The 27,720-nt window shown below is 41.3% G+C and overlaps 1 protein-coding gene across 9 annotated transcripts in view; it reads left to right on the forward strand.

Moving 5' to 3' along the window:
• PDE4D (phosphodiesterase 4D) overlaps positions 1-27,720 on the forward strand; it is a 1,060,501-nt gene that overhangs the window by 973,763 nt on the left and 59,018 nt on the right. For 7 of the 9 annotated variants that reach the window (XM_075932865.1, XM_075932866.1, XM_075932867.1 and 4 more), the window contains one exon: positions 3,514-3,626. In XM_075932865.1, the coding sequence (XP_075788980.1) occupies positions 3,514-3,626 (113 nt within the window). Of the gene's footprint in view, positions 1-2,767; positions 3,428-3,513; positions 3,627-19,199; positions 27,641-27,720 lie in introns of those variants that run through there. The other 2 variants (XM_075932874.1, XM_075932873.1) reach the window with 2 other exon arrangements.

Below are 27,720 nucleotides of genomic sequence, written 5' to 3' on the forward strand. Positions count from 1 at the left end.
TGTGGGAATTATTTTGTTGAATATTTGTTAGTGCTCTTTGAAGCAATAGCCTAGCCATAATGAAGGCGAGTACTGCAGTTTTCTTGAAACAATTCTACCCATGCTACTTTAGTACTGGATTGTTCCAAATGAGAATGGGAATTATGCACAAGTGTGGATTGGCTTTGAAAGACGGAAAAACATTTTGACTGTTGAGGGAACACAAGTGCATTTGGAACATACTGTAATGTTATGAAAAGGAATCCAGTTTCTCAGACGTAAAGAACAAATCATTGAACTGCTGTGGTACCAGCCAGTGCTGAATGGTTTATTATTATTTAATTTTTGTTGACATTTTGAAGATTAGATTTAATTTCATCTGGGACAAATTCACAAAGTTATTTTAGGAGGAAAGAGCAAACCTATTGAGTTTCCTTTTCTCTTCCTTGAAATTACATGCCATTGACTCTAGAAACAAATATGCCAGCATTTCAAACTTGGGAACCTAATGCAGGTCCCCAAGTGAATGGTCAAGTCAGAGCTCCTTACTGTACTACTGCTGTTTTAGCCTTGGTCTAAACTAGGAAGTTATTTTGAAATAACTCTCCTTATTTTGAAATAACAAGCAGAGCGTCCACACTACCAAACCTGCTATTTTGAAATAAGGGGCTAGGTATTTTGAAATAATAACTCCTGCTGTCCACGAGGAATAACGCTTATTCCAAAATAGCAGTAGTGTGGATGCTCCACTGCTGCTATTTCGAAATAACTACTCCCCAGAGTCATTCAGAGTAATTACTCGCCAGTGCTTCCGGGGCTCTAAGTTGAGGTAGGGCATCCACATTAAGGGAACCTGCCTTGAACTAATTTTGGGCTTCCCTGTAGTATGCACACGCTATTTCAAAATAGTTATTTTTGTTATTATTTCAAAATAAGTTATTTTGAAACAATTTCCTAGTGTACACATGTCCTAAGTGTACTCAGTTCAGCCTGGTGAAAAATGCAACTGCAGTAGGAGAAATCATAGACAGGCCTAACAGATGACATCTTCACCTTGGAAATATTTTCCTTGATTATCATGAGCTTTAGGACAACCATTGCATGCAGGTTCTAATGGGTCATTTTGCTAGTGTGTATGTGGGGAGTTCATGGCCATTTTGATTTTGAGTCCACTTCTACATCTTGTAGGACAACATGATGCAATATGACACTTAGTAAGTTAGAAAAGACAAACATCTTAAGAGTTTAGAAAAGACAAAAGTCTTTCCAATGTAATACTGGATTTCCAGGGTAAACTTCTGGAGAGCTTTCAGTAGCACTTTCTCCCCCCTCCTCAGAGCAAATCGTATGTTGCATTGTATACACACATGCACACACAGGATTTTGGTTTAGAATAAATATTACAGCAATACAGTGTTATACTGCATGCTCGGGGACTAGGGCGTTCCAGTTATCCAAAAATTTTGGTTCCTATCAACCTAGGAAAAACCAATGGACAGTAAGGCTGTGTCTACACTGCACCCCTTTTCCGGAAAAGGGATGCAGATGAGACAAGTCGGAATTGCAAATGCAGCGGGGATTTAAATTTTCCCCGCTGCATCTGCATGAACATGGCTGCCGCTTTTTTCCGGCTCGGAGCTTTGCCGGAAAAAAGCGCCAGTCTAGACGGGGATCTTTCGGGAAATGAAGCCTTTTCCGAAAGGTCCCTTATTCCTGATTTTAAGAGGAATAAGGGACCTTTCAGAAAAGGCTTTATTTTCCGAAAGATCCCGTCTAGACTGGCGCTTTTTTCCGGCAAAGCGCCGAGCCGGAAAAAAGCGGCAGCCATGTTCATGCAGATGCAGCGGGGAAAATTTAAATCCCCGCTGCATTTGCAATTCCGACTTGTCTCATCTGCATCCCTTTTCCGGAAAAGGGGTGCAGTGTAGACACAGCCAAATAGTAAAACTCCAGTTTTTAATATTGGTAGTTTTGTAGTGTGAGGCAGTTGGTTTCACGTTTCTATCTTGAGTTAAAGATGATTAGTACTTCTTAAATAAAAAATTGTTAAGCCGATCATGATAAACCAAGCCAGGCCTGTGCGCTTGTGACAGTATTGTGGCTGGGGCAATGACTGTTAACAAAGTTTTCTGGTTAACAGAGTGCCCATAACAAAGGTTTCACTATATTTGAAAAAGCATTTGTTGTTACATCCTTGGCTAGATGTTGTTATACTTAGCACTTCCACTGAATGACATCTTCAGGGGGCTTTATGAATCAATTCTGCACATCTCCCTAGACTAGGGAAGAAACTATTATTGTCCCACTCCTGGGATTAATGGGAAGTTGAGGCAGAGAAGCTGGCACATGGAGAGCCAGACATCAAAGCATGGTAGACAATTGTGCAGTGAAGACTAGGCCATTGAGACATACACTTAGGAGAGGGAGGATTCAAGGACCAGGTCAGAGAGCTCTGGACAAAGCCAGCTGAGCTGCGGCTCAGACACAGCTGAGTGCCTGCGCAGAACCCAGAGCCCACGGGTTACGAGTCTTTAATCTTGTTGGCGCATCTCCCCCGGCTGTGGCGAAAGCTTGTGACCCGCTCGCTGTTACATAAGCGCTCATGGCGGTGGGATTGGGGGCGCGCGTTCCCTCCCTGCCCCAGGCAGGTGGCAGCGCCATGTGGGGGAGACGCCGCCAGGGCTCGGGCCCTATGTGTTTGCTCCTTGAGCTCTACACTGGGCTCACTCAGGCGACAGCAGAGGAGGCGGCTGCGAGCTCCAGGCCGGGTTTTCTGCTGCTCTCCCCTCTCTCAGACACACACACTGAGAACACGAGGCGCTGCCCCGGGACTTTGGCTCGCGGGGCTTTGCCTCGCCTGCTGCTCGTGTCCCGGTGCCACACAGGGCAACCTGGAGCCCGCTGCCTGGGAAGGGGGGGCAGGGCAGAGGGGTTCCCCGAGAGCAGCCGCCTGGACGCTGCTTGCGGGAGGAGGAGGAGCTGGGAGCACAGGAAACGTGGTGGCCGCACACACGGCAGCAGCCGCGCTGATTCATTTCTGCTCGGAGCCTTCACGGGGGGGTTAGGGGAGGGGAGGCGGTGCTGCCTGTCTCCAGCCTGGGCAAGGCAAAGCTCCCTGCATCAGCCGTTCAGCCGTCCCGGAGGAGCGAGGAGACGAACCGCGGGCACCGGGCGCTGCTGCCTCCAGCGAGCATCATGCAGCCTAGGGGCCGCTTGAGAGACTGACCCCCCCCAGGAAAAGAACCTTCCACGTCTCTCGGCACATGTTGGTTTCCACCGGTGACTTTGAGGCGAAAAGAAGGAGGCTGGACTGGAGACTTTGCTACCCAGACAGTTCCTTTGGGGGTCCGGCTGGAGTCTGAAGCCTGCCCCCCACCCCAGTGCCCCGCGTTAGCAATATGAAGGAGCAGCACTCATGTGTGGGCACTGGGCATCTGAGCATGGCTGGGTATGGCAGGATGGACGCTTTGGAGCTTGCTGTTAGCCCTGTGAAGCGCTTGAGAACTGAGTACTCCTTTCCCTATCTCTTCGCAGAGGAGGCCTACCAAAAACTGGCCAGCGAGACCCTGGAGGAACTGGACTGGTGCCTGGACCAGCTGGAGACCCTGCAAACCAGGCACTCCGTCAGTGAAATGGCCTCGAACAAGGTAGGACCCCTTGCACCCTTGCCCCCTATTTCTCCTCCTTGCTTTCTGCCAAAGCTGGAAATCCAGTGGGTAGTTTTTAGCCAGGTAGAAAATGCATCAAATCACACACAGGGTCCTGTTCTCCGGGCCATGCACTGGAGTTTCGCCTTGCAACTCTCTGTAAAAACTTTAATGCATCTCTGAGATTGTTTTTTAATGTGCAGCAAAGCTGTTCAATGGGGAATAAATGAACGCACACGAAGGAGCTGTTATCCTTAGCTAAAATTTCATGGGTTTGTTGATCCTGACTTCTCATATTACTGAATATGGACTAGTCAAGGATCGTAAGTGCGAAGTTCTGTTTCTGCTGGTGTGTGTGCATGCAGAGAGGAGCGATGCTGAAAACAATTACATAGTTTTGAGAGTCTGATATATTGTTAAAAGAGGAATTCTCTGAATAGTTAACAAAATGCAGTGGACTGAGAAATGAAAATAGCTGTGTCGGTCTTGAACAACATAGGACGGCTCTGTAAGGAGGGCTCTGCATAAGAACCTGGAGGATTGCGCCTGTAGTCTGCAGATTCTTTCGACTGTAAATTTCAAGGCCAGTTTTGAAAGTGGTGCAAACATGAATCAGGTGTTGAAAACTTAAACCATTTTTCTATTTCTGTTTGAATTAAAAATAAAGAGATATTATATTTGATTGCTAACCATTACAATCTTTTCTGTTATTTATTCTTGCCACACACCATCTGTGGTGAGCCAAGAAAATGCTATGTTTTTCAATATCAGTAGTTGTCTACCATGGAGAGGTGTAAAATTGTAAGTAACCTCACCAAGAGAATAAACTTCTGAAAAGGTGATAATAAAGATAACATTCTATTCAATATTACAGTAATTTAAGTGGCACAACCCCTATTTTAGCAGTTAATATTGATGCTAATATATTTTATTACTAATGTTTGGAAAGAAAAAGAGCATAGTTTTTATTTTTATTTTTTTGCAAAGAAAAAGTCTTTTATGTAGAACTTCCAAATAGCCCATTTCACCTTCCTACTTTACTCCGTGCCCTCAAACCACACTGAATACTCCGTAATATGTATGGTGTTCATTTTAAAGGCACACATAGTAGGCTCTACCTGATATTATTGGGAATTTATTTTACATCTCTAATAAGCAAACCTGCTATAAGGTACTTTGGGAGGTATATGTTTTCCCCACATTTGTAATCACTCTAGAATAAAGTGAGTTTAATTGTAACAAATACAAGTATACTTCTGTCCTCTATTCTACCTATGCAGGTAATTAAATCTTTTAATAAAAGTTTATTATTTTGAATGAGTTTATTCTTTACAGAAAATGAAGAAAAGAAAACAATATCTTAATTCAATCTGTCTTTTATTTCACCTTTCTGCTTTCTTGTTTTGACTGCCATTCCCAACTTCGTCACTCGTTTTCGTCAGATGCATATTATTTAACCTCATATTGTGCTGTGGCTGAGTATATGATGTCAAGCATTTCAACTTTTATGCTTCTTTAGCTCCATAATATATCCAGTAAATTTATCACTGACAGTTTGTGCTTCTCCTGTCTCCACAATCTCTCTGGTTCTGGTCTGCTGGTTATTGCAGTTGCTTTTATGATATGAAAGTAAAACTGACAGTAAGAGACAGAAGAACAAAAGAGAAGTGGTACAATGCTCAACATTAAAAACAGTTTTGTACCAAATAGTTTAGCAACAATTCAAGCAGGAACCGATCCCAAGAGATACTGAGCTTCTCCATTTGAGACTTGTAGGTATTGATCACCTCAGAAACTGGCCCTTATTCTTTTACTGTAAATCAAGAGGTACAGGGTCTCTTCCAGTTCCTATTGGAGTCATTGGCATAACTCTCCTTTTTAAAAAGGAGTGGTATTAGTAACACAGCTAGGGCCTGATCCCACATTTCTTGCAAATCTCATCCAAAATAGTCAATATTTATAGTGTGGAAAGAATGTAGACTTGGATAATTAATTTGCAAAAGGAAACGTTTATAAATATTATCCTGTTATTTTTAATTATAACACTGAAGCCTTTTACAGATCTGATTAAATACATTTAAAAACATTTGTCCAACTGCTTTAGAATGAATGATTAGTTAACATTGGAAGACTTTTATAGGCTTAAGATGTCTGCTTCATCTTTGACCCTTCAACTTGTGTATTTGTGATATTTCTATGACTCTTGCTTCAGAGAAACTCTCTATTATTTAAAAAAATAAAGATAGTTATATTTTATTGAATCCAGTCCTAAATCAAGAGAGATATGGCACATTTTATAAATATAGGAAACAAGACTTTTAAAAATAGGATTTAACCAGTTACAAATCAATATAAAAAGTATTAGTTCAGTCAAATATATTTATAACCTTTACTTTAAAAAGATAGGCCATTATTTTTGAAAACATATTAAATTCTGATTGGCTTTTGTCTGAGAAAATTTTATAGCTTCCAATCCATTATCATGCAGGACTACTCATCTTATCCCATGTATCAGTTAATGTACTTCTGATTTGCCAGATATGACAGGAGAAACATTTTTCATATGTACCTATTGAAATCAGGAGGAAAACATGTCACATAAAGGTCTTCTCATTTCTTCAGAAACAGGATCATTCAGGCAAGGCATTTGATATGAGACATACAGTAAGCTGGGTTGTCATAGCCAATCTGAAGGTCAGTTCGAATGATGCCACATCTTACGTCAGAATTGGAAATTAATATTTCAGTCACAGATTGAGTAGGTTTACTTGATCCATCAGCTATGAATATGGATGTCAGAAACGCTCTGTTGCTACTTACAATACAACACTAAAATATTCAGAAACACTCTCAAAGAGTTTTATGTGTTAAGAATATGTTAAGGCTTGTAGGCCATAAATGAAATCTCGTTATATTTTGTCTATGTAAATCTATGTGTATGTTTTCAGTGTTCTTTTTTCTTTAATGAAAAACAAATCTATGCCATTAATCATCTTGTGAAGAATCATTATAATAAATCAGTGAGCATACACAATAGTGGAAAAAATCAATAAGAAAAAGATTTCAATTTCCAATGTCGCTGAAGTTGTTATGAACAGTCATTTTAATTCTAATTATTTTTTAAAATGTCTTGTATTTATACAATACATTACATTTTAAAACCATTATACTAACATTAACTAATGCTTATGACATCCCTCGTAGATATGTAGATAAAGACTGTTATCTTAATTCATGGGAAAACAGAAGAAGAGGAGTCTAGTCCGAGGGTAAACAAATAGCCTTTTGTGCAACAGGGATAAGAAACTCAGGAATGCCTGACCACAGTACTAGGATCAAAGCATTAGAAAAATAACAAAAATGTATATGGTAAAATAAAATGAAAGAATATCATCAACTTATACATCACGCTAGTATCTGAATATTTCTTTGCCCGCCATTTTTGCCAGTAATATCTAAAGTTCACTGTAACTGAAACAAATATAGTGTAAGAAAGATACAATTCAACTTCTCTTTTTCATTTCCAGTTTGTTACTTCGTATATTTGGCAGCATTTTCTGCATTGTCAGTTTGGTTTTACTCTTTCTCCTGTGCTGTCAGTCAATTTCCTCTGTTTGTGTAAGTCTTTTAGATGTAGTAGAATAAGAACTGGCTATGTTATTGTTGCACTAGCTGAAGACTCACTGATATCAGTCATGCAAAAGCAGCTATATTAGAGGAAAGAATTCCTAACAGGTTATGGTACTATATGCCTTGTGTGTGTTAGAACTCTACTATAAGTTTCTTAGGCCAAGGAGCATGGCTATTGTACAGCTACTATAATTGTGATCTAGTAGCATGGCCCATCATGGTCTTACTGAGTTAGAAATAGAGATGTAGCCATGTTAGTCTGGTCTTGCTGAAACAAAAGACTGGACTATGCAGCACTTTAAAGACTAAAGTGCTGCATAGTCTTGTCTTTTGTTACTGAATTAGATTGATTTCATTAAGTGTCTGCTCAAGCATAGAAGGCTTCTCTATGGCCAGGTAGACACTAGACCTTGAAAGTTGGATTAAGGTATGCAACTTCAGTTACATAGAATACATAGCTGGAGCCAGCTTACCTTAGACTGAGAGTGGTGGTGTCCATGCAATGGAAAGCTGATGGGAACAAACACTCCTGTTGGCTACCTTACTCCTCGTGACTGTGAGGAGTACAGGCGCTGGCTGGAGTGACCCTCATCATTTGATTTATGAGTCTATACTAGACCCATTAAATCCAATGCCAGAATGTCAATCTCTGGTGCAGCGAGTGCCTATCTAAGCCTAGTGCAGGATTAAGTACTATATTTACACAGCCCAGAGCATGATATTGGTACATAATAAATAGTAATTGACAAGGCTCGCCAAGCGGCAGCAAGCCCTGCTTGCCAGCCACGTGGTTTCACATGGTTCTGCATTCTGCGCATGCTCAGGTTGTTCTACGCATGCGCAGATCGCTCTGCACTGGCTCTTCCAGGTTGTAATCTACTCGCGAGTAGAGTAGATTACATTATTTGTTGAGGCCTGGTCATTGACATTCAAACTCATAGCTATGAACTCAGAAAATCAGAGTTTGTATGAAAATGCAAGGAAGCATTTTGAGCACACCACTGTGGTAATGCAGATCCTTGTCTGTCAGGGTGGGAATTTCCACATTGCAGTACTAGAGCTGTCCAGTAGGTAGTTCACCTAGGACCCCCATAACTCAGAGCAGCTTCTTGGGATGCTTGAGTTATTTAGGTTATAATTGATTAAGTTATAATTGTGCCAGCCCCTGACCATGCCAGAATTGAGAAGGCTCAAAAGTAGCCTCTTAGAAGCACAACACGTAATCTCACTCCAGTCAATAGGCATGGCTGTATAAATTAAGGATGTTAACAAACAAATAATTTACTAGTCCAGTAGTCAATGGAATTTCCATCGACTAGTCAATAGGCACTTTCGCATTCCTCCTTTGAAATGTACAAGAGGAGCCCCTCTTGTACATTTCAAAGAAGGGATGCAGAACTCTGCGTGTAGGGCCAGCGGGAAGTCCCGCAGACTTTGCGCTCCACAAGGGTGCTTATACTTTGAAATGCACAAGAGCCCTCATGGGCTCTTATGCATTTCAAAGTGGAACCATCCACGTGGAGTCCGGAGTCAGCGGAACTTCCCACTGGCCCTAGGCTGTACACAGCCATGCCAACTTTGAAATGTACAAGAGTCCCCAGTGGAGGCTCTTGTGCATTTGAAAGTGGAAGGACCTGCATGGCATTCCTTGGAACCTGGGCTCAGCTGGGACTCCCCAGCTGACACTGGGCTCTGCATGCTTTGAAATGCTGTGCTGGAGCCTGGGATCAGCTGGGAAGTCCCCAGCTGATCCTGGGCTCTGCTGGGCTATGTGGTTGAATGAAAATGCCACAGGGAGCCCGGGGTCAACTAGGAAGTCCGCAGCTAAGCCCAGGCTCCACATGGTGATGCCTCTTTGAAACGCCACCACAGTGTTTCAAAGAGGCAGAGCCATGCAGCGCCTGGGATCAGCTGTGCACTACTGCCTCCTGGAAATGCTGCCATGCTGTTTCAAAGTGGCAGCACTGCACAGAGCCCGAGTACAGGCTTCGTGCGGTACTGCTGCTTTGAAGTACCCTCTCTTCCCCTCCCCTTTGCTGCCTCTATCTGATGGGAGGGGGCAATCTGATAAAGGGGGGCATCGACTAGTCAACTTGACTATCCAATAAGCATTTGATTATCAGATTGTTGGCTAGTCCTTAACACCCTTAGTATAAATAAAGCAGAGTTCAAAAGAACATCACAATCAAATAGTGAGTTTATTTCTGTAGTCAATAAGCACATTTCCAAATCTCATGATTTTATTGAGAATTTGAACAGCTTGGTATTTTTCTTAAATCTCCAGCTCTTGAGTCATGTAAAAAACCTGATAATCTCAGCTTTCATTTAAAAAATAAAGTATGTTTTTGGCCCTCATGGTTGTAGAAAAAAGCTTGAAAACATAGTTGCTACAAACTCAAAAACCAGAAGGCAGATAAAAAGGTGTTTTTTTCTTTATCATCTCATGATTTTGGGGACCTAACACCTGATTTCTGAGCCCTTGGATTGGCAATAGTGGGTAAGGCAGGCAGACTGGGTGCTCCATTTATTGATGTGCCTTTCCGTTTATTGTTTGCTAGAACTGAGGCTTTTCATATTAGGCCAACAATTTTCAAACTAGGATGCTGAAAGTTAGGCTTTCTGATGCATATCTAGATGCCTAATTAAAAGTGCAGCAATTTCCAGAGGTGCCTGTTCAGGTGCATCTTCAGGTAGAGCGTGCACTTTTCAAAATCCTAAATTTCATGTAGGTGCTGAGCAGTGATTTGGATGCTTATGTTACGCTTTGCTTAATTTACACATCATACAAGCAAATAATGTTTTTAAAAAATGCCTAGGTTTCATGTGCTGCTGTTTTATTTTATTACTATTTACTCTAGCCTTTAAAAAAAAAGTTGTATATTGTAAGTTCTCCTTGGCACGGACCTGTGTGTATGCATCGTTTATGCGGTGCCTAGTACAGTGGGCCCCAGAAACCTGACTGTGGTCTGGGGGTGCCACTAATAAAGATCTAGCAAACATTTTCCACAGGACTGTACTAGTTTGTAGGTGAGTTAAATATAGAGTAAGTGTGCATAATGAAACTAACATGCAAACATGTTTTCACTTCTGTATTTACAACTTTTTAAAAAATCTCTAATGTATTATTTTAATATGTCTATATTTGAATTTAAACACAGAAAAGTTTCAATGCGTGTTGAAGTTTATCACAGATAAAGATGACATTCTTTGCTATATTTGTGGCTTATCAAAAGCAGTGGGAACAGAAATACTGGTGGGAACAAAAGTCTGTAAGGATTACTGTTACAGTATGTGTATACATTCTTGCTAACCATAGGTTTGTGGTCCCAGACTTAATTACTGTGAGTGCACTATTTCTTGAAGAAATTTATTCTAAACATCAGAGTTAGAAAGATTTATGTTTTATTTCGTTTTACCACAGAAAATATACTTTTTTGATAAGTTGTTGATGTCCAACATATAGGGCAGGTATTAGTGCAGGTGTTTATATTCAAATGACTATGCAAAAGTTCCTCTCAGTTGTTGAGTTAACATAAAATTTGGATTACCAAATCAGCAATACATCTAACCATTTCTAATACTTAAAGACTACTTTACTTTGAGCACAAATACAAATCGTGTGGCCTTATTCAGTCACTGAGGGTACATCTACACAGCAACATTATTTTCAAATAACTAGCATTATTTTGAAATAACTTAGTCCGTGTCTACACAGCAGACAGTTATTTTGAAATAATTTTGAAATACTGTCAAGCTGGAAGACTTCTTACTCCAACTCCTGTAACTCTCATTATTTGAGGAGTTAAGGAAGTCAGAGGACGAATGCTCTATTTCAAAATAAGTGCTGTGTAGATGCTCCCAGTTTCAAAATAAGCTGTTTAAAAATAAGCTACACAATTGACGTAACTCAATTTGCTTAGCTTATTTCGAGTTAAGCTCTACTATGAAGATACACCCTGACAGAATATATTTCATGGCCCTGCAATGGCCATCCATGCTGTGTACTCTTGCCCAGACTCTCACCCGCTGAAAGAGGATTTAAACAAAAATAAAGAGATGAGGGATTAGTTTGAACATTTCATTAAAGTGAATTGCATTTTATACACAATTTAAATGTCTTAATTATAAACATTAATCTTAATAAGAATGAGACTTAATGAGGAAACAGTCAACTTGAAATCTAGTTGGTTTTCAACAGTGAGATTTTACACCTGGCGCTGAGGTTCCTTGCCAATTTTTATGATTTAATAATCACATTTTCCTATTGAGAAAAATATTTTTTTTCTTTGTGAAAGACTTGCACAAATAACAGAGAAACTGACTAATGGATTCCATAAGGGAAAGACTGAAACTAAATTAACTATGCAGAAAATGCTGCCAAATGCACAAAGTAAACAAACTGGAAATAAAAAAGAGAAATATCTTTTCCTATCTTTTTTTTTCTGTCAGGGTAATCATACATGTCATTTGTAAAAAGAGTAAGGAAAATCATATTTGGATGCTAAAAGATGTATACATTGGCAATGTTCCTTTTATTTTATTTTGCGATATATTTATGTATTTTTCTTAGTGGTTTGACCTTAGGACAGGTAGCTAGGAATTCCAGAGTTCTTACATTTGTGTTTAACCCCAGGCAAGACTTTTCTGCCTCAATTTCTTCATAAATTAGAAAAACAGTACTTACTTACATATCTATCTATCAGAGATTTGTGCATTATTTTAATGTTTGGAGAAAACATTTAAAAATGTAAAGCACTGTATAAGTCCTAAATATTTTGTTAGAATTAGAGAATTAGAATTAAAATCACTATTTAGAACAACCACTGAGTCACTTAAAACAAATACCTTTTTGCTTACTGATTTTTTTCATTACTATATGAGCTCATTTGATCTTTGCTTTATCCTGGGGAGGTACACAGATAATATAGTGATGGTCAGCCTTGTAAAAAATTAAAATGGATTCAATTCATCTTATCAGAAATAAAGGAAATGGCTACAATTGTAGTTTAAAAGAATGAATTACCATTGAGAAGGCAGGTTTTTTTAGTCTTGTCCTTTTGAATCACTTCTGGTTACTTTAACTTTAGTTTGTTTTGTGACTAGGAGCGGGTTTTCAGGAATGACATTCCATATACAGAAGCTTTATATTTGATAGTATTTTTTTACTAAATGTGTAAGCTCTGCCCAAGTAAAATAGTATCTTCTTATGTTATGGTCAAAGATTAGAGTGACCTGTTTCCAATTAGAGAGAAAGGATAATGCTGTCATATCCTATTTAAAAGGATTTCTTTATCAGTCACTCTCTTAGGTTTCGTCTATTACACATAATATTAAAAAAATGTGTGCTGGAAATAAAATAGGGAAAAGGAATTTGTTAATATCACAACAGTCAATTTTGTTGCAAAACACATAGGTGCTCTGTTTTGCTTTCCAGTGATAAAGACAACTGATAAACTGCAGCTTACTGTATGACAGCATTCTTATATAACATCTAGCAATGCCATCACATTTGGCTAGTTGACATGATAGTTTAATTGGCTCTTGATTTTCTTGATCTTTCTAAGAAAATCCAAAGATGTGGTTAGCTCCTTACTTGAGTATGTATGCCAATTCTGACAAGAATTAGAGATGAGCAAGATGTAGCTGTTCTTGTGAAAAAAACTTCATTGAGTGTAGCATCACAAAATGCTTATTCACTGATGGTTTCATTTTGTACAACACAGATATGTGATGTTATCAGTATATGTAAGAGCTAAAAAGTGATTAACTGGACAGGGAATTCAAGGAGCCAACCTTGCACTGATGAGAGGGTTTCTATAGGCTCGTCATGCTTAGCCATGCTTAATAGCATGAGTAAAGCAGAAGACGAATGTATAGCTCAGCACCCAGTTTGCACGCTGGAAGCATTGTTCTTAAACCAGAGGTGAAAGTAAGTAGGTGCGCCCTCTGTGCACAGCTCTAGCAACAGCTGGGTGAGTTGCAGCAAAAGCCAGCAGGGAGCTATTTAGGGAGCTGTCAAGGACCTTGGTTGCAAGAGGATAGGACCTGTAAAAAATTGTAAGTTACTTTCACAGATGACCTAAACCTAAATTTCCTCAAACAAGACCTTTCCTCACTATCCGCTCCTTTTTATGCTATGAAGCAGGTTTACAAGAGTCCTAAGACTTCTGTGTTGGATCAGTATGCTTAGTACTTAACCACACTTACTTGCTTCCATGTAAGTATGGTCACACTTGTGCTGGAGCACGACAAAATTCCAGTAAGGTAAGAATAGTGATGAATGTAGATACGGTAAGCCCAGGCCACCGTGGACAGATGCAGCAAGGCGGCGGGGGGGGTGGGCGAGGGAGGGAGGGCCCTGGAAGATCAGCAGACTCAGCACACACAGATTGAAAGCCAGCTCCCCACACATATCCGCTCCCACTTACCCCCCTCACCCTCCATGCTGCTGCCTCTCTGTCAGAAGCAGCAGCACAGGGTGGGTGGGGGAGGCAGGAGGATCTGGTGCTTGCAGGGAGCCATCTTTCAAGCTAGCTCCTCATGGGCATTGTCTCCCACTACCCACTACTGAGGTAGCAAGGGAGGGAGTGCATGTAGTTAACAAGATTAACCGATAAGGCTAGGCTTATCGGTTAATTGTGTAGTCATCTACACATTGACATCCCTAGTGCAAGGTGACACAAGTCATAGGCAGACCAGAAATAGAAAGCAGTTCTCCTGACTACCATTTGTGAGTATGGACTTCTAGACTTCATATTATTCTTTATTATTTGTATTATAGCAGTGCTTAGAAGCCCTAATAAAAGATCAGGACCCCACTCTGCTAGATACTACGCTAACACATACATTAGCCAGTCTCTCCCCCAGAAAGCTCTCACACTTATTTAGACAAGAATTTCGATGACAGAATGTGATCCATTCTAACTATCTCATTCAAAAAGTCTAGTGTAGACCTGGCAGCATGTATCTTAACATGCTAGTCTTCACCAGTTTAGTATGTGTTAAAGGCAATGTGCCTAGGCATTTCAGACACGTTGGGTAACATGTTTTAACAACTCACCTTATAGCTGAGTGTTTGTGTACATGGGAAACTTTGCCAGCAGTACTTGCAAAGTGACATAAACTAAACTGAGGCGCCTGGTTTATATTAAACTAGGCAGGTCAGATTACGCGAAATGTGTAGCTCAAGGTTTCCCAACCTATGAGTCGGGACCTAAATATGGGTCGCCATTACATTTCAAAAAGGTCGCCAAGTGTCTCCCCAGGTAGCTCTGCCCCTTTTCTTTCCTCCATTCTTGAATTGTCTTAGGTCATCAATTCTTCCTCAATTGTCAAAATGGGTCCCCATCTAGAAAAGGTTGCTAAAGTTGGCTTACCTTAAGCTGAGCTGTGCCAGCAACCACGCAGTGAGAGATCAACAGGAACACATGCTCTTGTTGGCTTTCCTTACTCCACACAAAATGAGGAATACTGGACGCTAGCAGAGGCTGCCCTCAGCGTTCGATTTAGCAGGTCTATACTAGACCTGCTAAATGGAACACTAGAAGATCAACCTCTGGAGTGTCAATTTTCTCATAAGTATAGACATGGGCAGAAGGTACTTTTGATTCCAGAATCAGAGTTTTACATATACAGAGTTATAGTGGCATAATTATATTGCTACAGTTGTGCTGGTAACTTGCTTTATGTAAATAAGCCCCCAATCTAGACAAGAGCTATGGGTAGGTGTTGATGGGCAAAAGGGTATTTTTCAGTGTTAGTTAAATGTGACTTAAAAGCCCCATTAATATGCAGGTTAACACCTTTGAAGCCATGTCAGTTGATCTTTGTACCCTATGCTCCTCTCTAGACATTAACCAGTTTAGTGAAAGTTTTAAAAGTAGTGTTACCTAACAGGTTAACATACAAATCTAATAAATCAAACTACACAAGATAATCACATAAATTGCAATTTTTTCTCAAGTGGTCAGCATTGAACCAATTAAGAATGTTGAGATTTAAAGTGTCATAATCAGGTTTCAAATGGTTGTTGGCTGCATCACTGAGATGAATAGTTTAGTTTAGGTACCCCTATAACCACTGTTTTATGCTCTCAGTCTGTAGGTTCTGGAAAACATAACTGAATCTGTTCCTATAGAGAAAGATACCTTAATTACAAGGAATGGAAATGTAGGTCTCATTTATTTTAATTTATAATTTATAAAACACTAAAAATGTGCGTGGTGCTGTATAAAATTAAAAGACCTTCCCTTGAGTTCATAATCCAAATAGATAGATGACAGAAGGGTGTCCTGGAAGACACAAACAGTACTGCTATTTAAGAGCAAGTTTTGCAAAGTAAGCATGTGATCCATGAGAGCATTTATTGATGGGTGAAGCAATTGATGTGAGCCTGCTGTAAGAAATCAGTTTTCAGAGCTCATTTGAATGAAGAAAGGATAGCCTCTTAGATTAATGAAATCAATCGGAGTTTTCCTGTTGAAACCAAGATTTCACTTTTGATGCATTGGAAAAGAGAAGGACTTCCAGCTGAAAAGGAGAGAAAGAAAGAAGCCACAAACAAACAGGAGAATGAAAGAAAGTGAGATATGCATCATTAATGGAACAAAAATGATAAGAAATAAGAGCAAAGATTTAGTCAAGGTTCTAGATGTAGTTGTGGCTTTTCCAACAAAAGTATTAAACAAAAACATTAAGTAGTGGAATACATTCTGGAATTAAGTATTTTTAGAAAGTGTGTCTTCTGTGCTCAGAAAGTGCCTAGTTTATATTAGACATTGTCACAGTCTAAATAATAAATATAAATAATATTAAAATATTTGAAAATATGATTATAATCAAGACCTCTGGAAAACAGGTTTTTTGTTTTGTGTTAATCTAACCTTGCTCCATCAGGATGGTGACCACTCTGTGACCTTTCCTGACTCCAGGATTACATTTGAAATTAGAACTCTCATGTATTTTGCATGATCAGTATGTAAAAGAATCTGATGGTATTAAACACAGATATATCTGAAGTTGTCCAGAAATTGGAATTAGCATTAAAATAGTGTTGCTTATGTTATTTCTGAATGTATGGTGAATGAGTCCAGATAAATAAGCATGGGCTTAACCTTTGTATCATCTGAGCAAGCGTGGTCATTTGGCAAGGATATGTTCTTTCTTAAACTAAGGATATGTGTTTATGGGGCTTTGACCACAGTGGTGAATGGAGGATCTGAGGGTTGCCACACCTTCAGTCTGAGCTATGTCTTCCTCAAAGGCTGCGTCTAGATTGGCATGATTTTCCAGAAATGCTTTAAGCATTTTCAGAACAGAGCATCTAGATTGGCACGGACGCTTTTCTGCAAAAGCACTTTTTTGCAAAAGCGAAAATGGCGATCGGGGCTTTTTTGCGGAAAACAAATCTGAGCTGTCTACACTGGCCCTTTTGCGCAAAAGTTTTGCGCAAACGGGACTTTTGCCTGAATGGGAGTAGAATAGTATTTCCGCAAGAAGCACTGATTTCTTATAGTAGGAAGTCAGTGCTTTTGCGGAAATTCAAGCGACCAGTATAGACAGCTGGCAAGTTTTTCCAGAAAAGTGGCTTTTTTTCCGGAAAAACTGGCCAGTCTAGACACAGCCTGAATGTATATAGATCAACCAAAGCATGCTCACTTTTTAACCTGAAGAAAGTAATCTATTCTAGTGCTGGAATTTCATAGTCATACGGTTAGGGTGTGTCTAGACTACAGGGTTTATTCAAAAAAACTTTATTTGCATCTAGACTGCAGCCGTGTTCTTTTGAAAGTAAATTGAAAGAACGCGGTAGTTTTTTTTATCACAAAAAACCTCATTTTACGAGGAATAAAGCCTTTTTCGAAAGTACTCTTTCTAAGAAAGGTGCTATTGAATGCAAACTGTGCTTTTTCAAAAGAGAGCATCTAGACTCTCTTTCGAAAAAGCAGCTTGCTTTTTCGAAAAATCTGCTTGTAGTCTAGATGCTCTCTTTCGAAAGAGGCTTTTTTGAAAGATTCTTTCGAAAAAGCCTCTTTTGAAAGAGGTTTGTAGTCTAGACATACCCATAGTGTCCACTGTGCTCTTGCCATAGCAGCTCCATACCAGCTTTTCAGAAGTTAGGAGGACAGATAAGTATTTTAGATCTTCTCTAGGTCCATGTATATTTTGTTTTCTAAAGATTCTCACTTGTGCTTTTTAGCTCCTCTGTATTAAAATACTTGCTGCTAACAAATATCATGTTTGGGAGCACTGTTCCCAGCAAAATTAAGATTTGTTATTTGTATGCTGTTTAACCATTTTTGAAACAGCCATTCTATGCAGTTTTGCAGTGAGCATGCTCAGATTCCTCAGCATCTCTGTCCTCTGCTGCATGCTGATCACCTCGGTGGCTGCCGCTGGCTCTTATTACTGGCGAATGGCATGCTGTGCTGATGCAGACACCATAATAGGAAGCACCTAGGCCTGTCATAAACAAACAGATCTGAAAAAAAAAGTGCAGCTCTGACGTATGATGTGTCCATAGCAACGAGGAGAGACCAGGCTGCCATTTTGGAGTAAATGCAGGCTGGAATGGGTCTACAAGAAGCCAGAAAGTGTCTTGCTGGATTTAAAAGCTGTTTTCCATGTGTACATCAGAATTTTTGTGAAATACAGTATTTGCAAGAAGATGTCATGTAAAAATAATGTCTTTAATTACTAACTTTGGGGGAATTTTAAAGGTTTATTTGAATGAACTGATTTTTCACTTGCAATGGAAACTTTAGATGGATATCGGAACACACTTGCTCCTGAGAAATATGAATGTGAGAAATTATTTGACAAACAAATCATAGTATATCTCTTTGGATGCCAAGTTATTAAAACACAGAGGGCATAATATTTCTAAGTAAAATGATTGTATGTTTCTTACACTATGAAGTATGCCCAAAGTTTTGTACATCTGAATATTGGATCCAGGTAAGACTGCATTTCGTGTTTGATAATTTCTTAATTCTTGTTTTTTCAATGTAAATTTAACAAGTGAATACATTTTTGTTGCTGAGAGGAATTTACAATAGTTTAGGTGCAGTGTTATAGAAAAGCTTTACAGGAAAACTTTTAAATATCGTTGTGAAGACGTTGCTGCAGTCTGTAAAGATATATAGTCAAATTCATATGCCTAGATTTTCTGGGATAACTTTTAGTTAACCCTTGTTTACAAAACTTGGCTTTACAATGAAATAACTATATTGAAAAATATGCCAAATGTAAGATAAGAATGCATAGGAAAGCTGACACAAAAATAATCTTGGAATTCGGGGACTAAATACCAAATTAATGTTTTTTCATTGTGTGCATATTAGTATACCTCTATAGTCTGTTGTTCTTATTTACAATTGTTCCTTATATTTCTGAATGAATAATTGGTAGGAGAGATAATATGGCAAAAGCACCTAAGACTGTATAATTGATATAAAGTATAACGGTAACAGAAAAGAAATCACTGTGACTATATTGTTTTGTATTCATCCAAGCAGATTAAAACGCTAGTGATGCTGCATCTTTGTTTCATCTTTTCTGGTTTTGATAGGGCAAAGGTTGGGGCTGTAATACTGTAAAAGGACTGTGTATGATGTGTGGAGAGCATTATTTGTCTGACTGTGTATTGTATGATCAGGATTTGAAAAATTTACTGAACTTGGAGGACTAAACCTCTTAACCAGAGATGAATATGAAATATGACTGTGGCATCCTTGTGAATGACCTCTGAGAGGCATACCCTAGTGCGAAGGCCAGTTATACTCTACTCCTGCAAAACCCAGCTGCTGAGAGCAGTGAAGGTGCTGGCTGCAGAAGCTGCTTCTTTTTTGTATCAGCTTTTGGTTAGTCAGTGTTGAAGTATGAAGCTCAGTGCCACTTACTGCTAGAGAGAGTATGATTTTCTGTTTCTTCTGTCCCTTTCAGAGCTTCTTGGCTGCTGTGTGGGTAGAGGTCTACAGTTTTCCTCTTTCCCCAGCCTCATTTCTGCCCCTGTTCCTGCATCTGCTGCTGCTCATAGCTTTGCCACACAACCACAGAATTTTGTTGACCTGATGATCTTTGTCAGTAATATTACTGATCACAGAATTCTGGATGGCAGCATTGAAAAAACAAGATTTTACCACACCTTGGGCACTGTCGTGGTCTAGGAGTTACTTGTCTGTAGACTCAGGAAGACACCTCAGCTTTGTCTTACACTCCATCTGTATTTGAAAGGTTATACAATCACAAGATTGGATATAGCTACCCTTGAATTTATAGTCACATTTTACCATGTGTTAATTAACACAACTGTAAATTGTAACATAGACAGACATAAATGTTTGTTGCTTGTCAGCAAACTTGTGTGTTGTGTTTTCATTATAATTTACTGTGTTGGTAGTTAATATGTTAGCTAATGCTAATACATACTAAACTTACTTATATTCAATAGCAGATATGCCTTTATAAAATGCTAAATTCAGTAGAATTCACTAGCTGAGTATAAAAATATCTAAGATTTCTGAGCCTTGCTGAATAGTATAAAACATGAGCTTCAATATCAATGCTTTCTAGAGAAAGATGACTTAGACCATGGGTGGGCAATAAAAAAACGGCAGTCTGCAGGGTTAGTCTCTGGTGGGCTGCTGCTGCTATGTTTACCTGCTCCTCCGCAGGTATCGGAGGATTGCAACTCTGGTTGGCTGCGAATCACTGTTTGCCAATGCAAGTGGTGGGAAGTGTCATGGATGGGATGCCATAACAGCCACATTCTGCTGTTGAAATAGATGTCTTGAACCTCTGGTTAAATTTGTTGAAGCATTTTAACATTTAAAAAAAAATCAATTAGGCCCTGAACTAATGCCCAAAGAAGTCAATGGGTGTCATTCACTTAACTTCAGTAGATTTTGGATCGAGTCCTTGGCCATTTTTTTACAACTTATCACAAGGTTTGAAAAATCTAGTTGCGTATTTATCATTGACATTGAAGAAATTGTCCTGAGTAAGTGAAGGGGCATCTATTTAAAAAAAATTAAGCTCTTTGTTATTCAGTTTTTCTTGTGGCTGAAAAAAAAAGTGAAAACAAACCCAGTGTAAAGAAATCGACTGTTGTGTTTTAGTCTGCCAAGAGACAGCTCTTGCTGCTTAGAACTTTGTCACACATTTATTCAGATTCCTGTGTGCAACAATTCAAATTGACAAGCGTCAGCCAAATTCACCCAATTCCTGTTATGGGAAAATAATGAGCCACATCTGGAGCAAGCACTGGGCTAGGTAGTGAGTATGAGAACACAAAATATAGAGGGAATGTAGAGATTTCCCTACCCCTTAGAGTAAACAGAAGAGACGGAGCAAGATCTAGAGAAGCAGATACACACATATTCTGCAGCACTTAGCTGGTTGTATAGATTATTGGAGACCCTCTCACCCTCTCTCCTCACAGCAGCCTGAAGGTTTTAATGTTGAAGTTCGGGGGAACATAAGGAATGCTTTTTTTTTCTGTTTAGAGTCACCAGAAGCTATTGTAGAGTGCTTCACGTTTACTTAGATACATTTTAGACTAAAGCTAATAAGAAATAGAAAACATGTACAGAAGATCTAGACACCTCTAGACACATCTGTTGACAGGTGGGGATAAAGAAATGGAGCTGCTTATTTGACTCTGCCCAGCATCTTCTGTACTGTCCTCAGACTAGTCCTATTGCCAGCATTATCAAATCTTGTCCTTATCACTGAAGGGCCCTGTGGCCATTTGGAAAATAATATTTACAAGTCATGTACTGAGAGTGTCCAGAATTTTGCATAGCTTAATTTTGCTTTAGTATCTATCAGCCCAGCTTCTGGACAGCACCTCTGAGCATTTATTAATTTTTATCTGGTGCTATCCCAGAGGATTATTCTTCATCAGATAGATGTGGAAAATAGTCACCTTTAATGCCAGTGGCATGTTGCATTGAGCATTCCGTCTTTACACTAAAATGATTAGGACTTGAAGGAAGACTGTCCCTTCATTAAACTTAAAATGAAGATAAAGAAGAAAAACGCATATTGATTTTAGGTAATTTTAATAATGATTTAAGTAAAGAGAAATGTAGTAGTAAGCCAGGTTTGGGTGTTCTTTTGCTTTTATAGTGAAATTTTCCCACTAAATACTACTTTTATGTAGAGTTCAGAAAGTTTTTATAATATGTCATTGCAATAGAAAGTTATAGTATGTCCTGGGAACTTGGTGAGTTTTAAATTGCATACTTAAAGGCAATATTGATTTAGCTGTGAAATTATGTCTGTATAAAAACCCATTTATTGGTGTTCTGGGATACCAATTGTGTAACCCATGGTAACACTAATGTGAGTTTCATGTATTGATGTTGACATTAAGCCCTTGTATATATGCTAAAATGAGGTTTGGCAGAATTCAATTTTTATACATAAAATTTTGAGGCTAATATCGACATTTACTTTAAACATTTTTTTCAATTGTACCTATTTAAATTTTCTAAGTCATGGGAAATTATGGAGAGGCAGAGACAGAGAGGGGGCTCAGGCAATAATTATTTAATGACAGTGGACTTTGAGATTCAAAAAGCTTTACATCCACAAATTGTCAGCATCACGTCAAAATATACAAATTAAATATCCTTAAAATCAAACTCTAATCAGTTCTCAAGCAGAATTTTTCATACTTTACCTATGTGTAAATTTCAGTTATTCCTAGACATATTTTTTTCTTGGTTTGTGTGTGTATATAGTGAAATTGACAAATGCCTAAAAAAAATCAAATCCTTCCAGGCCCGTATAAAAGTTAGCATAAAACTGATTTCCACATTATAATAATTAATGTGAAGCAGCTACTAAAAAAGGTATTTTCTCTTAACTTTGTGTAAGCAGATTACAGATAAGTAAACTGGAAACATGTAAATCTATTCTTATATATACTGTGTGGTTTTAAGAGGTAATCCTTGTAATTTTTTATATTATTATTCATGTTTGTCACAAATGGTAAAATTCTACAGATGTGCAAAGATCTTCCAAATCACTTAAATATGGTGGAACTGTGATTGGGAGGGTGGGGATAGGACGAACAGCTGTACATTAGATCTCTCTGCAACAACACCAAACACGAAATATATTAGTACAAAGTGGGAGCCACAAGACCACAAGGAGGAGATTCTTTCAAGAGCGGGGGAGAGGGGGGGGTTTAAAAAGGAACAGTAGTTTCCAAGCTACCTTATGGCATATCCATGAATTAGCATGAATTTATTCCCTCCAGACACCAGGAACTTCCTCTGAAAAGGCTGAGTAATCAGGCTATGTATGGGGAAGGGTTAACCATACAAATAATGAATAAGAAATATATAGATATATTCAAAAGATGTCTTCATTTCTTGCCTTGCCGGAGTTTTGTTTCTTTTCTCATCTGCCTACCAGCAAACCCAACTCACAATGCATGAAGCTGCAAAACTTGAAACATCTTCCTTTAAAAAAAAATGGGTGGGCTGCTCACTTTTAAAAAATCAATTACATGTGTGTGCATGTCTGTATTTATAGATGATACAGAAGGGTCTTATGTGAGTTTGAATCATGTCATGTTCAGGCTAGATTGGAAGATTTTCTTTTCTGATTACACAAATATTTACAGTATATGGTCTAAATATATAATAAAATAAAATTTATGACAGACATAAAATGGAATGATTCTTTTTTGATTAAGCTAGCATTGAATTAGTTTTCTGAAGGAATGGTAACGCCAACAAGATACCCTTTTCAGACATGGTTAGGATACGATAGCCAGTTTAATAGGAACTGGAGCTTGAATCAACAAGTCTCTGTGAAACAGCTTGCAATGTGCCTTTGAAATCCTGATATCTTGTGAGTGTGATTTATAGGAGCTTGCTATGGCATGTATGTGTCAGGGCCCCACTGAGTTTGTTTGTTTTTCTGTTAGCAGCGTTACCTAGCACTCCTTGCTTGTATGATTTTATTTATACTATCACTGACTGCATCTAAGTGGTGTCTTAAAAAATCTTGACACGAAGGTAACTGAGCAAAAATATTTAAAAGAAAAAATTGTAGTTTTGCTTCTTGCCTGGTTATTATAAAAATATGTATATTGAATTAAAAAAGTCACATTTGTGTTTTATATTTCTGCCTTTATTTCAAGACAGAGAACACTGTGAATTTAAATATCAGATATGAATAGCACTTACGTCCATAACTTTAAAAAAAATGTAATTAGCAGATCACACATTGCTTGTTAGTATTAAATGTTTATTGTTGAACATGATTGCTGAGGGCCTGGTATAACATTATGTCTGTCAATTTGCTGTGCAACAGTTTATGGGAGAGAAGATCATCTTTTAAACTTGCTGTCCTATACACATTGTAGAGTTATAACATTTTTACAGTTCTAATTCCACTGCTAGTAAGAAACACCAAGGCTGTGTCTACATTGGCACCCCTTTCCGGAAAAGGGATGCTAATGTAGACTTCGGAATTGCAAATTCCGCGGGAGATTTAAATATCCCCCGCAGCATTTGCATTTACATGGCTGCCACTTTTTTCTGGCTTGGGGATAAGCCGGAGAAAAGCGCCAGTCTAGAATTTGCAATTCCGAAGTCTACATTAGCATCCCTTTTCCAGAAAGGGGTGCCAATGTAGACACAGCCCAACTGTATTTTCCCAGGCTACCCCTCCTGTGGGGAAGATCCACGAGAAATCATAGGAGGGAGGCTATAGCCAAAGTTTTTCCATAATAGACTATTTTTCTCAGACTATTCTACAGATGAGGATGAGGTTTGCTGATGGTTCATCGGGAAGATCCACTCTCAGAACCTGTGGATTTTTCCTCCATCCACGTGAATCTTGGGGGGCATGTTGAAGATACAGACTCATCCATCTTAACATTGATTCTAGGACCTCCTCCTGTGGCTTCAGGATATTGAGGCTCCAATGCAGCCACACTGCCATGGGTACTGCCTCTGGTACTTCCCTATTATGGGAGGTTCCACAGTACAAAGGGCTATTAGAAGTAAAAGTTAGAGAAGGAGTGGACAGTAACTGTTGAAGGAGGGTCACTGCAAGAATGTAGTCAGTGGTCAAGAGCCACACTCTTCCATGATATTAATAGAAGAGGTACAGAGTCTGGGTTGGAGATTGAGTGCAGAAGAGAGCTCAGGGTAGGGGATTGGGTGTGTGTGGGGGAGGTGAAGTCTGGGAAGGAGTTTGGGTGAAGGAATTGGTTGTGACCTATGGTAGGGGATTGTGATACAGGAAAGTGTGGGTTCTGGGAGGGAGTATGAATATAGGAGAGGATTCTGACCAAGAGATATATGTCAGAGGGAGTGTAGGATCTGGGAAGGGGCTGCTATCTAACGCAGGAGCAAAGGAGAGCAGCTGGAGTTTGGGCTGTGACCTAGAGCAGGAGGGGTGGTTGTGACTTGGGGTAGGGGTCCAGTGTCTGGGAGGAGCTATGGGTGTAGGAGCTGGTGTGTACTGGCTTTAGGGTGTGATCTGGGGCAGGCATGTGAGAGGGGAACAGAGGTTTGGGGGAACAGGTGGGGTACCAGGTAAAGGCTCTGCCTGGGAGGCATTTACCTTAGGCAGCTCCTGGCCAGCAGCCCAGCAGGACCTTTAGACAGGCTCCCTTCTGCTGAACCCCTGCCTGTTTCTCAACGCAGTTGAATCCCATCTCCTCCGCCCACCCACACAGCCACTGGGGGGGCCAACACCAGTTCCCCATGGATAGAGCAGGCTCTGGTATTAGGAAGGTAGGATAAGGGATGTCCTGAAGGTATGGAGGTGGGATGGGTTGTGGTAGTACAGTGGTCCCCAATGCAGTGCCCACGGGTGCCATGGCACCCGCCAGGGCATTTATGTGCGCCCACCGAATCATCTTGGTCGGGTCTGCTCCCGGGCACGCGGCACATGCGTGGTGCCAGCCCCGGACGTGTGGTGCATGGGCACCCCCTGCCCTGAGCATATGGCACATGTGTGGTGCCGGGCGCAGGGCGTGTGGGCGGCCCTTGCCACGTGGCACATGTGCGACATGTGGGAGGCCCTGTCCCCGGGCGCGTGGCGCGAGAGCGGCCCCGCCCCCAGATGCCCGGCGCGTGAGCGCCCCCACCCCCGAGCGCCCGGCAGCCCTGAAAGATTGGGGACCACTGGCCTAATAGATAGGGCAATTACCTGGGGTGTACGGCATGTGCTTTCTGCGTATTGTGTGCCCAGACAATGGGAGCTGCGAAATCGTGCTGGGGATGGGGATAGTGCGTGGAGCCTCCTCTGCTCCTAGATGAATGGGGCACAGAGAGCACATAGGTTCTGCTGCAGCTGGCTACCTTGAGCAGTATGTTGGGACTCAGCAGGAAGAGAGCCTGCCTGAGTCTCCCTCTGCAACGTGGGCTGTGTTTGCCCACTTATGAGTTAGGGTATGTCTACACTACAAAGTTAATTCGAACTAGCAGAGCGCTTAGTTTGAACTAGATAAACCTCATTGTACGAGGACTAAGTCTAGTTCGAACTTACTAGTTCAAATTAAGGGGTGTGTAGCCCCTTATTTTGAACTAGTGGGAGGCTAGCCCTCCCCAGCTTTCCCTGGTGGCCACTCTGGCCAACACCAGGGAAACTCTATTGCCCCCTCCCGGCCCCAGACCTCTTAAAGGGGCACGGGCTGGCTACGGTGCCCGTGCCAGGTGCAAGCCTGCCAGCACCCAGCCAGCAGACCCTGCACCTGGCACGGCTCGAGCCAGCCACCCGATGCCCCCCAGCCCTCCCCCTCTTCCCGGGACCAGGCTGGCGGCTCCCGGGAGCTTGCCCAGGACCGCAAGAGGCGGGCACCCGTCTGGTCCGGTGCAGACATCGTGGATCTCATCCACGACCTCCACCCTAGGCACAGGAAAGTGGCCGTCTAGGGCAGGAGAGCTGCCAGCCTGGCCACCCAGGAGCAGGTTTGCATGAAAATCAAGGGGGTCCACTGAGACCCCCGACCCTGAGCCCTGAGCTTACAATGGCCGTCCTGGGTCAGACCAAAGGTCCATCTAGCCCAGTAGCCTGTCTGTCGACAGCGGCCAACCCTAGGGTCCCTGGAGGGGATGGACCGGAGACAGTGACCAAGCCATTTGTCTCGTGCCATCCCTCTCCAGCCTTCCACAAACTTTGGGCAGGGACACCACTCCTACCCCCTGGCTAATACCACTCCATGGACCCAACCTCCATGACTTGATCTAACTTCCCTTTAAACTCTGTTCTAGTTGTAGCCTTCACAGTCTCCTGCAGCAAGGAGTTCCACAGGTTGACTATTTGCTTTGTGAAGAAGAACTTTCTGTTACTAGTTTGAAGCCTGCTACCCATTCATTTCATTTGGTGTCCACTAGTCCTTCTATTATGGTGTAAAATAGTCTCGCATAGTTCACCACCAACACGGCTAATGTCACCTGGTTTATTGGTCATGCGGGACAGTCCTGTAGCTACAGGCACAACCCGCAGCAGAGACCCGCCCTGTTCACATTCCTCTTTTTCTCTCTTCATGCACGCCCGAGGCTGCCTCTCCGGCCAACGGAGTAGGGGGGTTTGGGCCCACCCCCTCACCTAACCCCAGCCCAGGGCCCTGAAGGCAGGGACTCACGGTCCCTCCCTAGCGGATGGGGGAAGTGCCCCAAAACACACCCGCCCACGGGCTCCACGACCCTGCCCTGGGCCGCTTCCTACTCCGCCCTTCCTAAGGGCCGGTCCCTGCCACGTATCCCAGCCTCACCTCTCCAGCCTCCTTCCTCCCTGACTCTCCGTTTCTCCCTCCTCCCTCTGTGGTGCCGGCCCCGGGTTTAAATCCCCCGCCGGCCCTGTCCCCTTACGTCATCTCCTCCGCGTCGCCCAGCAACCCCTCTTCCCCCGTGACGTCACACGCCGGCGCCTCTCTAGCCCCTTCTCCTTGGGCCTCGCCCAGCGGCTCTCCTTCCCCCCATCGTTCGCCGTGCCGAGCCCCGACTCGGCAGCGTGGCCCGCCGTCCCAGAGGTGCGCCGGCTCTCCACCCCCCGGCGTGTCCATCCGCCATCACCCCGGGCACCCCGAGTGCGGGGCGGGAGCGCACCGTCACATATGGGAACTAATGAAGAACTTTTCTGCATGCACCCTCCCCACCCCACTCATGCTTTTATAGACCTCTATCATATCCCCCCTCCATCTCCTCTTTTCTAAGCTGAAAAGTCCCTGTCTCTTTAGCCTCTCTTCATATGGGACCTGCTCCAAACCCCTGATCATTTTAGTTGCCCTCCCCTCTCCCAGCCTCTCTCTTCCCCTCTCCCACCTCCTTTTCCCAGTCTCCCCCAGTTTTGTTCAATAAAGAGAGAATCTATTTTTGAACACAATTGTCCTTTATTTTGTACATCAGGAAGGGGGGCTAGGGAGAGGTAAGTGGAAGGGGGTGAGGGAGGAATGGGGTACGAGCCCCCGATAGGGAGGACTGGGCTG

Source organism: Pelodiscus sinensis, chromosome 6 (assembly GCF_049634645.1).
Source record: "Pelodiscus sinensis isolate JC-2024 chromosome 6, ASM4963464v1, whole genome shotgun sequence".
Classification (NCBI taxonomy): Eukaryota; Metazoa; Chordata; order Testudines; family Trionychidae; genus Pelodiscus; species Pelodiscus sinensis.